This window comes from Wickerhamomyces ciferrii, contig 00158 (genome assembly GCF_000313485.1).
Source record: "Wickerhamomyces ciferrii WGS project CAIF00000000 data, strain NRRL Y-1031 F-60-10, contig 00158, whole genome shotgun sequence".
Classification (NCBI taxonomy): domain Eukaryota; kingdom Fungi; phylum Ascomycota; class Saccharomycetes; order Phaffomycetales; family Wickerhamomycetaceae; genus Hansenula; species Hansenula ciferrii.
In genome coordinates, this window is record NW_011887582.1 from 27,130 (window position 1) to 40,095 (window position 12,966).

Here is a 12,966-nt window from a genome sequence, read left to right on the forward strand (position 1 = left end):
TTAGATTTATATTAAGATTTGTTGATCAATAATACATAACAATTCCTCTAATTGAATTCATGTTACTGGTTTTAAGGTCATAACTAAAATAGGTACTGATTTTAAATTGAGAGTGAATATAGATTTTTTGAAAGAGATTGGTACTTCTTAATATATAATTGACCATTCTAAAGGCTAGAAATGTAGTATAGATTGAATCGAATCTCTTTTATATGTTAATTTTGTACTACAATAATAGTGAAAGATAATAGTTATATAATATTGAAGTTATGTGCCTATTCCAATTAAGAAACCAGTAACAATAAGATTCCTCATTTATATAGCTGAAAAATAAATTGACAATATTAATTAAAACGATCTTCATTAGCTTGAATTACCAATAAAAGACTATTTGTTTCAATTATATTCACTAGTAATCCTTTTCTTTTTATTTTTACACGTTCCAGCAAAAGCTTCAGATATGATTAATATGAAAACATATAGAAACTTTATACTTAGGAACGGATATTTGCTTCCAATTATTCAATTTCTTAAAAGAAAATCATCTGTACATGTGTATTACATTCTTTTGTTTAACTTTCAATTTTGTTGAATTTTGCTAGATTGTACATATAAAAGATTCTTGATCAACTCCTTAAAAATTTAATTTTTTTTAACAAGCGTTTACAAAAATTTAAAGAAGTGGTTAGGCCACGAAAATATGAAGTACATTCATGAATCATGAGTATTGATAAGAATTTATATAACGTTATAAATGAAATTGATCCAATAGAAGTTAGTTATTATTGAGCTACATGAGTTGATTTATCAAATAGTAATTGAATTTACTTTTATTAATGTTTAATATTGAAAAAGTTATATATGATCTCAAATAAATGTTCAAGTACCTATCCTTTTATTATAAAAGCACCAGTAACTTTGAAACATCTCCGAGAATCAATCATGTAAGTAAGTCATAGCCAAATAATCTGAATTATATCTGTATCTCATAAAGCTGAAATAAGCTTTCAATTAAAGCCTTTGATTTAAATTCAAATTGATGATTGGTACGAAAAACAAAATTTGTAGACCTATATTAATTGTATCATAGACACAAAACGTCAAAGTCTTATTAAATATACCATACAAACATTTTCCAGCCGACAGAACAAATTCATAGAGATTAATTAAAGTCAATACCCCAATGGAGAAAAGCACAGAGTTTATGTATGTCTGATGGTAGTACTGTTTATAAAATTAGCAAGAAGATTTAAACGATTGTTTATAAAGAAAAACTTTCGTGTACATTACATAAATATTAGATAATCATAAATTCCACAATCGCGCGCGACGTTGACTTTGGTTATTTTAAATCTTACCAGTGATCATTTGTTTATCCCTATACATATCACTGGATAATAATATATCATATACACCTACTCTTTTTTTGATTTTTTTTGAAAAGGTCTAACTTTACGATAGAGAATATCATGAACTCGTCAACAATTCCATATATTGTTAGCTTTATTTCATAAATTTGCTTTTGAATAGCTTTATCACTTGAGACGTTTAATAAAATTCGTCTGATTTTGAGCTGCGTTTTATGAGCCTACCATGGTTTTGTTTACCTTCACCTGAGTCGTTTGGGAAATGAATACTTTCATTCAAATATTTAATTTGATTTATGAATGTGAATTATATGAACCTGTTATACTAATTATCATGTTACTGGTCTTTTTGATTGAGTTCAAAGTGATAGGTACTGATAAATTAGATTGTGATGGGATTAAGGTTTTTTGAATATACAATTTTTTTGTTTAAAGTTTCAAGTTTCAATCGTAAAGTATATCATAGTTTGATGTAGTTTTATGAATGTACTTATAGAAGTTGTTGAATACAACTGAATGAATTGACGCATAAGTAAAAAAATATAGTGATTCGAATCGATCTCATTTATAATAATGTAGCGTATAGTTTAGCTACAATTTTAATAAGAAAAAACAATAATCACATATACTAAAGTTATGTACCTATTTCAATTAAGAAACCAGTAACAATAAAATATTCTTCATATATGTAATACCATTAACATGAATTGAATCAACAACTTAAATTATCAATTTAAAAACGTAACCAATTCAAGCATTCATAAAATGATGTTGATAATCTATAGCTGCTGATAATAACGAAACAATGAATTGGCCAGCAGCCATACTGAGATAATACTTTCACTTTGTGAATTCATATTATATGCCCATCGACTGATCAAAAACAGATATGGAGTTCAGATTTAACCATGCTGAACTTTGAAACTTTAGTTGAAAATACCAATTATATTTGGCTAAACAGCAAGCCAGTGGAATCACAAGACACACGGACCCATTAAAGAGGCAATTGAATAAACTTTAATTTGAGAAAAGTTCAACAAGAATTCATAAAATTAAAATGAAAAATTCTTTAACAATTAATAAATTAGCGGTTAGGCCACGAAAATGTTAAGTTTGACAAGATATAGTTGAAATTCAATTAATCTGACATCGATATCTTGGATGTGTGTAAGTTAACTATCACTACATATAATTGATTGATCAAATAGGAATAGAATACCTTTATTAAAATGATTGAGTAAAAAATATATATGATTTCAAGCAAAAGTTCAAGTACCTATTCTCTTAAAGAACCAGTAACGTTGAAACATCTTTGAAAATCATGTACATATAATCATATCCAAATTATCTAAAGTATATCATGATATATAATCCCATAGAGTTGATATAAGCTCAATTAAGGAATTATTCACTTGAATTATTTGAATTGATGATATTGGTATGAAAAAACTGCTCCTTGAGACCTTATTAACGAAAAATCACTTGATGATAAAATGAATAACTATGACACATATAAAAGCATAAATTGTAAACAATATCACAACACCTTAAGGATAAATGGGAGAATAACTTCGTTGAAAGAAGACATAGCTATTTGTAGTCAGACGCTAAGTCTGATGCTAGCATCTAGTATTTAATAAAAATATTTAACAAAGATCAAACGCGCGTGATCGATAATAAAGAGTTTCGCGTATATAGTTTTTTTAAAAATTTTAATTACTGAACACGCGCGCGTCAAAACATGTTCATTTACTTCTCAGTACTTTATATCTGATATTTGCTTTTTTAATCAGCTTAAATCAGATCTTATTGTATCAGCATCTAATATTGTTCTCTCCAACTCTTTATAATTATTTTATATCTGAAGGGCTCTTAAATTGTCACAGTTTCATGTGAGAAACGAGAAACTAATACATCATATCTTGAAATTTGTGTTATGACGTCCATTCCTTAATTTGTTCTTCTTAGAAGTCACGAATCGGTTTAGCTCATAAATACTTTTAGGTTGTGAATTATTTCATTCGATTTTTCATAAACTTATGAATGTCAATTATATAAACTTATTACACTGATTATCAAGTTACTGGTCCTTTGATTGAGTTCAAAGTGATAGGTACTGATAAATTAGATTGTGATAGGGGTTAAGATCTTTTAAATATACAATTTTTTTATTTAAAGTTTCAAGCTTCAATCGTAAAGTATATTATAGTTTGATGTAGTTTTAAGAATGTACTTATAGAAGTTGTTGAATACAGCGGAATGAACTGAAAGCGTTTACTATATGTACTTGTTGATATATCTCACTGATCTAGAAGACATTATATATTTCAATTGGCTTTTGATTTTAAGTATTGTATTGATATTAATATATAATACAGCTACAAGCTTTTAATGAGTATAATTAATAATCACATATACTAAAGTTATGTACCTATTTCAATTAAGAAACCAGTAACAATAAATATATTCTTCATATATGTAATACCATTAACATGAATTGAATCAACAGCTTGAATTATCAGTTTAAAAGAGCAGTAGATTCAATCATTCATTGAATCATCTCAATAATCTATAGGAGCTGATAAAGACAAAAGAATGAAATGGCCAGCAGCCATACTGAGATAATACTTTCACTTTGTGAATTCATACTATTATATGCCCATCGACTCAAAAACAGATATGAAGCTCAGATTTAAGTATGTTAAGAATTTTGAAAATTCAGTTGAATATACCAATTATATTTGGCTAAACAAAAGGCTAGTGGAGTAACAAGACATACAGACCCATTAAAGAGGCAATTGAATAAACTTTAATTCGAAAAAAGTTCAACAAGAATTCATAAAATTAAAATCATGCAGAAAAATTCTTTAACAATTAATAAATTAGTGTTTAGGCCACGAAAATATGAAGCTTGACAACTTACAAGTTACAAGATATAGTTAAAATTTCAATTAATCTGACATCGATATCATCATGAATGAGTATTAGTTGGCGATCACTACATATAATTGATTGGTCAAATAGGAACAGAATACCTTTATTAAAATAATCAAGTAAAATATATACGATTTCAAATAAATGTTCAAGTACCTATTCTTATAAAGAACCAGTAACGTTGAAACATTCTTGAAGATCATGTAATTGTAACCATATCCAAATCATCTGAATTATACCTTAATCTCATATAAAGCTGTCATTAGCCTTCAATTGAAATCTTTGATTCAAATTCAAGGTGATGGTTGGTATGAAAAAAAAAATGACGTAAAACATTTAAAAAGTTCAGTCTTAATGAGATGATTTAAACATATCAAATTTAATGGGTTTAAAATTAGCAGTCAAGATAAGCACAACTGTTTTAAACAAATATTTGGAAACTAGAAACATATGAAATTCTCTATTCAAAAAAAGAGTTGTGTCATCCTTATATGGTGAATTAAATTATTAGTGAAGTTAAAGTTGATAGAAAAAGTTTCGCGTATGATTTTTTTATCATGATCAACAGTTGACAAGCGACACGCACGACATCGTCAAAATTTTCATTTCTATAAACAAATTGCTTCCTAATTTGAATTTATATATATGAAATTTGAATGACGCATTTTGTATGAAATATTTTATTGCTATGAAAATTTCTGCTTTTTCAAAGATTTTTGTGTGTACATTTTGTATTTTTTAGCTTCCAACGGCCATAATTTTAAGTTCCAGGAGCTTTAGATCTTTTGGGGGTGCATATTAATTAATTATGATATGTTATTCCAGGATACAAATTTAGCTGCCTTTTTGAAATACCTGTCACACTGATTATTTTCATGTTACTGGTCCTTTTATGTTGAATTGAAAGTGATAGGTACTGATAAATCAGATTGTGAAGAAGATTTTTTAAATATACAATTTTTGCCCAAATTTCAACTCGTCTCAGTTGCTTATAGACCATTATTTTACTGTAGTTCATCAATAACTGGATATTCACAATTCAATACAAGTTGAACATCTTCATCTTCACCAACCATCTTTCCATTTCATCTATCTCTTCAAATCAAAGTTGATTACAATCGCTTTATAACTACATCAATCAATGTTTCAAGTATTTTAATTATCCAGAATATGTATTAAAACATTTGATACTTAGCTTTGATCACTTTCAATTATTCTGTTTAGATAAGTTTCCAAATGAATCTAAAAAAACTAAGTCAATGTTGTTATTTGATATATTATGCACAAGATAGAATCATTATATGTTTCAATCAGATAAACCAAATTTTGAATTAACATTCATTGATTGATACTCTGTTATCAAATGATTTGTCCATCTAGTGTTGATTTAAAACCCTCTCTACCGCGTACTCCAAGGACCGTAATATTAGAAGGAAGACGCAGCAGATATGTTTCTGCATAAAAAAGAAAGTAGACCTTATGACTATATGAACTCACCTAAAACTTCAGTATATTAGAAGTTCGATATGCTGAAAAGCTCAAGAAAAAAAGTCTCAACGTTATGGATATGTACAAACGTAATGTATAGTTTTGAATGGCTGAATGTATAATTAAAATTGATCAAAATTTAGTGGCATCCAAAGTCCCGGCTTCGCATCTATTCCGGGTAAAAATATTGCAGAAAATTATTAAAATTGTAATTTTTATACAATTCATTAAGAAAAATCAAAGATTGTTTACTTATGGAATCATGAAGATGGTTGAATTGTTTTATTTTGAGTCTTGACATGGTGAAAAAGAAATTTTAATTTGATAATTGGATCATGACATACCAAATTGCTTAATATGTTGAGGTCAGAATGAATTGAGTCTATTCTTTCTGAATTCTTGAAAGTGTTGTGTGTATCCAGCTTTTAATTAACTTGCATTTAATTATTCATGAAAGAAATCTATGACGTTCTTTCAAATATTCATTGAAACTGGCCGGCTCATTATCATACTTTTAATGATTTATTTTATATCAAAGGTACGGATGAGCTATTGGTATTTTTGGATCTACATGTTTGAATGTTTATCATAGAGTAAATAAGGTATTTCAATCATTTGGTTTCAAGTTACTGGTACTTTAGCTCTTTGAAATTAGGTACTGATTTCAAAATGATTTGAATATATAAATGTCTTTTCTGATATGAAATGGACTTCTTATTGGAATGTTCGTAGACGTTTCTGCTTCACCAGTACTAAAATGGTCGAATATTAGCGCTATCGTTAAGATGAAATAAGGATCCAGTGTCAGGGTTTTAGCTGACTAAAAGAAGGTCAATCAGCAAGAAGTAACTATCTGGTCTAAATGTATCAAGTATAAAAATCTTACAACCTATAATATGATTGACAAAAAGATTGTGTATTATGTATTAAAACTGAGGTACCTATTTCTATTTCAAAACTTATGTTTCAAACATTGAAACCAGTAACATTCAATAGCTTTCTCATAATACTATATATATTGGAACTCTCAAATGTACTCTTTTGTAATATTGAAGAGCTCTCTGAAATTTATCCAACTTCTTCTTGAACCTAGGATATAAATCTTAGATCATTGTTCATCGTCACAGATTAGTTGTAAATTTCCACGTCCAAAATCAATTTACTATAACGATAATTATCAGTTACACAACATCCCATTGCTCTTAGAAGATTCACTTAACATAAACAGCAAATATCATGTTATAATCAGTTGTTTCTTTCTATATTACAACACATTTTCACGTACTTTTGTATTCAAACCTAGCATGTTGATGTTTCTGATCGTTCAAATGGTGGTGATTTGTAAAATATCAGTTGAAAATTTTTAACGGGACACAATTAATTTTCATGGCTAAATTTTAATATCTCGATGACTTATTGATGTTGTGCGCTTCGATGTAATTAAAGCTATATCTCTCGTTAGAGCTACATGCAAATAGATTAACTACAAAAGTATCATATAAAGATTAATTAGGAAATGTAGCGTTCACATTCAAATATTGATCATGAAATTCTTTTATACATCCACTACGATTTATTTGAATGTAGGACCTTGAAAACCACAATAAGGAAAACCATGAGACATATTCATAAGAGATCCATTTGGAAACTCATCTAAGAGATCTTGATACATTATTTTAATTCCATCAGATGGATCTTCATTCATCTCTTCATAATCACCAATTTCATACATTTCAACATCTTCTGTATCATGAGAAGTTGAACATAATGGTGTATCTAAATATAAAAACTCAGCTTTTAATGGATATTGTAATTTTCTCAAATTTGATGCTTTTAAAGCAATCCCATATGCTTTATTGGTATCTAATATTCTCAATATTTTCAATGAAGGTAAATCATCCACAACACTAACATTGTGAACAATTGATAATTCTTCCAAAGATGGACAATTTGCAAGTGTAAAACTCTTAAAAATACGTCCTTTGGATTTTATAACATTTAATTTTGGGCCGTATATTAATAATCTTACTGATCTCACTTTCCCAGGTAAATCTGAATAACCAATAACAAAAGGATTATACTTTGAAGGATCATTTAAATTATGAGGGCAATGTCTTTCCAAAATTTCCAAATATCTTAAATTTTCAAAAAATCCTATGATTGATAATTTCATCAATTTATCTGACCTTATTGATAGCTTTTCTACTTGATTTGGAATTTCGTCACTGTGAATTGTTATTTTTTTTTCATCTGAACGATATTCAATAATCAGTAACAATTCTTTTAAAATCTTCAAATGATCCACTATTTGTTTTTGGAATCCTTCACCATTTGAAGGAAATGTTCTAAGAATTAATTGTTGTAATAAAGGAGCATCAAACAAAGGGAAATTGGTTTTTGATTTTCGAAAAACTTCACCCTGGATGTCCAAGAACCTTCTTCATGCCTATCTATCACATAATGTTCTCCTTCTGCATCATCTTTATAAAACAATCCTTTAATGTTGATGTCGGCTTTCTTTAAATTATTAAACTTCAAATATTGAAAATTTTCATAATTTTTTGCATCAACTGAACGGATTCCTAAAAATGTCAGGTTATTAAAATTGGAAAATTTTAAAGTTTGAAGATGATAAAGATTATTCACAAATAAATATTTTGGGATTTCAGGTTCAATTTTAATGTGGGTTTCAATCTCAAATGATGAAATATCTTGACAATCTGAAATTCAAATCTTTGGAACTAACAGCATGAACACCTAAATCCATAATTTTGAGCTTTGGGAATTCAACATCTTTATGAATTATTGGACCTTTATAATTGGAACACCAAGTGAAATGAATTAATCCAGGAAATTCGACATTTTTTAGCTCAAAATCTTCAAATGGCAGATCTCCAATTTTGGAAATTTTTAAATACTCAAGCTTTGGAAATTTTGAGTTTTTAATAAACCCAGTTCGAACATTATCAACCACCAATTTTTTAAGATTATTGAATGAGCAATTATCAATCTTGAATGTACATTCAACTTTTTCATATACGTCCGATGCAGTTTGAGTTGGATATGATTCAATATGTAAAGCTGTAATACTGTTGAAATTATGTTCAGTGAAGCTAAAATTAGAAGTATCTATAACCTCCGAAGTACTAACAGGTTGTTTTCTAAAATCAAATCCACTAATAATAGGATGAGCATCTCTAGAACGTGCATAAATATGTAAAAGGGATAAATTTCCAAAAAAAAAACCTTCCATAGATTTGATTGGTATTCACAAAGGAACCAAGGCTAAGTTGTTCAACTTCTGAGCTGAAATGAAATGAATTTGAGTAGTTATCGTGACGGTTCCATAAATTTACCTTTCTTGCACCAAAATATTCGAACAAGTCCCTTTCAGAGCTTGTAGGACATGTAAGAAGCTTATGTATGGTCTTTGCGTCATTTAATGATCTTGAACCATGGGTAGAGTTCACCAAATCGATATCACGAGAGATTTGACGGAGACCTTCCTTTATATCATTTGAATTTATTGAATAAAAAATGAATTCGATTATTGTAGGGGGTAATTTAGATATAAATTCAGTATAATTTCTAAAATCTGTAATTTCAAAAAGCATAATAGGTCTGACTAATGACTCCAAATTATCATAATGATTGAACCTTTTTGAGTGAATAACATGAGCTTCAGATGGTATATTATTGAAAAAATTGTCTCTTGAATCACCCTCTCTTATAACTGTGATGAATTTACCAATTGATTGTGAAATTATAGGGATTGAACACAAATTATTGATATCATGTGGTCTCAAATGTCCAAGAATCTGAAGTAATACTTCATCTGGTAATCCCAGTAATAAATGAATCATGTTGATATGGACTGGGAATAACCTTCAACTTGTATCTGTATGAATCATCAAACATTTTGGAATTAGGAGATACGATACATTTATAAGTCCAATGTATAATCTCAACAATATGACCAGTCATAATTTATGACGCACGATGATTTACACCAGTATTGATATTTCCATCTTTAGATCAAGCACTTATCAGCTTGAATGTCTTTCCCCATCCCACTTCCTTGCAACAGCGGCAATCTCTTGATAGGAATTGACTTTAGTATGACAATTCTAAGATGTTGTTGTTTATGCTTATGTTTTGATATATAGATAGCAAAATTCGCGATGCTTCTCAAACCACCCGCGAATTTGATTAGGGGATATAAATTATAATCCCCGTCTGATTTCAATCTACTTTTTAATCTTCAAATCTTGTAACACATGAAAAGTACTTTCAAATCGGGAAATTCTGTTGGCGTATACGTAATCTACAATGGGTATGTTGATAAGATAATGTGGATGGAAAAAATTGAGTATAGAGAATCTGTTGACTAATTGAGAAGAGTTGGAATATTTATACTCACAATTTGATGATATTGATAACAACTAACTAGTGAATTGAATAGGAAAAAAATTAATGAACCATAAGTGGTAAAGCTGCATTTTGGGCATTTTATAGGTTTGATAATAGGGACACCTTTTATTGGAATCTGTTTTTGACCAATTATTCTAGTTAAACTATGAATAGATTTGTTACTTTATGATTCTTCTTTAGATAATGAAGGGGTAAGAGCTTTTGATTTGACTAAGAAGGACAATTTATCAAAAGTGACATAAATCTAGATGATATACAATTTTAGTGATAATATTATGTTACTGGTTCTGAGATAATTGGAATAGGTACTGATATTTGAATTAAGAATTGGAGTTTTTGTTTCTTATTACTTTTATATATTGTAGAAATTTCATAAAGTAAAGTTGTAGTGCTGAGTCTGACACGGTTTCGGATTATGTCTAGAGTACTCTAGACGTATAATTACTTATAAAGCTAATTTGACTTCTGCAAATAATATTTGTATCGACCAATTCTTGTAACTGAACGTCAGATCTAGAAACAAACAATCGCTAATTACAATACTACTTATCCCAATATATATTCAAAAATATCAAAGATTTCATGGAAGAGTTAAGTACCTATCCTCAAATAAACATCAGGCATTTATACCTTCAATTCATCTTTTTGGACCAGTAACAATTAAACTTTTTTTTGAAACCCATTTCATGTCTATTCAGATATTTATATATATTTCATCCGTTCCCATCATCAATATCTTTATAAGTTGAATGAAACATAATTATTCTTGAGACAAATGAATAAAACATTTACAATATCTTGATAGCAATCTTTTTAATAATATGGGTGAAAATACGCCAATACCACTGGGTTACTTGATTTGTTAAAACGAATCATACAAAAGCTATAAACACTTTCTATTTTGTTTCAAAAATAATATAGATGAATCATACTTGATGAACGTAATTGAAAGTCCATGAGATGGACATCTGAGTCAAAGTTGCAAATATCAAAAAGCTTAAATTATTTCAGTCCAAATTTACTTATCTAGGCCATGATATAGATTTGGAAACTAACACCTTGTGTATGTAGTCAACATCATTTGAATGCTCTTGAAAATTGGGAAGAAAACCAACAAAAGGCGGTCTGGACCACACCATATACTACAAAGTTGGTAATACTATAATATAGGAAAGTGTGTTTACTCCATTATTAGGAAATCCGTTACTGTTGTAAAGAATAGCTATATAGAATATCTAGTGGGGATTTAACCCATTTATATATTTGAGTTAATGGATGATCAACAAATCAACCAATACAAAGAGCTTTATAGAATCCTTGTTACTACTAGTGTATTCGCGGTAAATATAAATAATTTCAAAATCATTATTTCCAGGCTTCTTCAACAACTTTTCTAAAAACATTATAAACATCTCCACGCGTGCTCTTTAACAACTTAACATCATGACTTGAATCAGATACATTGAGATTCAATGTCAGATTATTAGCTTATATTCACTCTTACCTCATTGGATTGATTTTTGATGTTGAATCTTTTTGATGCTTTCTGTGCTCATATTCTGGATTTTTTTTTCCATAGTGACATATCCAGTGAGTTAGTTTTGGGGTCAATCTGTCAGATAATATCAATATAATCCTTGTTATTTGATCTTGTATTGACTTGTTTTACATTTGAACCTATACTAAGAGATGACTCACATAGCCTTTTGTGTTTTTTGAACATTCTACTCCATCTTAAATGATTTTTTATTTGAAAGGTTTCCAATCTTGTGGGAATGGAGTGTTAGAATTTGTACAGATATGATTCTTTGAGAGATTGTCCAAGACGTTATTAAACAGTGCTACTGAATATGAAGGTAGTTACCGTGATTTTAATGCAAAAAGACTTAGCTTCTCCATAAGACATGAAGTCATCTGGTTTGATAATCAAGTTACTGATCCATTATAGTATATATAGATAGGTACTGATATCAATATGATGATGAATTAGTTTTACCATATGAGGAAATACAATTAGTATACAGTATAGTAGTTTAACCATGTACCCTTAATCTATAGTGCTGATATTTGAAATAAAAACTGGAACGCTGACACGTTGACACCTAGTACTTGATATTGAACAGAACACTCCATTTTATCTGGTTAATTTTATCGTAGAGATCTCATATAGTGCTTGATCCTAAATAATATAGCTTTATACTTACACTAGAGAACATATGGACCTTAGACATCTCATGTAAGTGAACTTCAAAAAGTCGAAAGTAACAATCGGGTACAATATACTACTTATCCCGATATTCAAAAGAATCAAAAGGGGATTAACTCAGAAAAATATTAAAGAAATTTCATTAGAAAAGTCAAGTACCTATCCTCAAAAGAACACCAGGAGGTTATACCCCGAATTCAATTTTGGACCAGTAACAATTATACTTTTTATGAAATCCATTCTATGTCTATTCAAATATTTATACTCATCAGTTCCTATCATCAAAATCTTTCAGTTGAATAATCCATGATTGATATTGATGAATGGATGAAAGAAATGTTAGTGTAAATTTGATGTATAACAAACACATTTGTTAAAGTATTGAATTATGTTATTAATGTAAAAAAATAAGACATGATAGAGACAATTGCTATAAATATATCCAAAGAAACTGAAGTATATTGACAACGTTTCGTAATATTATAAAGTTTGGGAAGGTTTATTTTCTCATCTCCAAGTCGATGAATTTCCCAAATGTTT

At 28.7% G+C, this 12,966-nt stretch overlaps 2 protein-coding genes across 2 annotated transcripts; both read right to left on the reverse strand.

Annotated features, from left to right (window-relative positions):
• Positions 1 to 7,362: 7,362 nt before the first annotated feature.
• Positions 7,363 to 7,962, reverse strand: BN7_4420 (uncharacterized protein; the record flags this gene model as incomplete). Its single annotated transcript, XM_011274980.1, has 1 exon — positions 7,363 to 7,962. One exon carries the CDS (start codon positions 7,960 to 7,962, stop codon positions 7,363 to 7,365), a length of 600 nt encoding a protein of 199 aa, XP_011273282.1.
• Positions 7,963 to 8,484: 522 nt separating this feature from the next.
• Positions 8,485 to 9,652, reverse strand: BN7_4421 (F-box protein; the record flags this gene model as incomplete). Its single annotated transcript, XM_011274981.1, has 2 exons — positions 8,485 to 8,878; positions 9,036 to 9,652. 2 exons carry the CDS (start codon positions 9,650 to 9,652, stop codon positions 8,485 to 8,487), a joined length of 1,011 nt encoding a protein of 336 aa, XP_011273283.1.
• Positions 9,653 to 12,966: the final 3,314 nt, after the last annotated feature.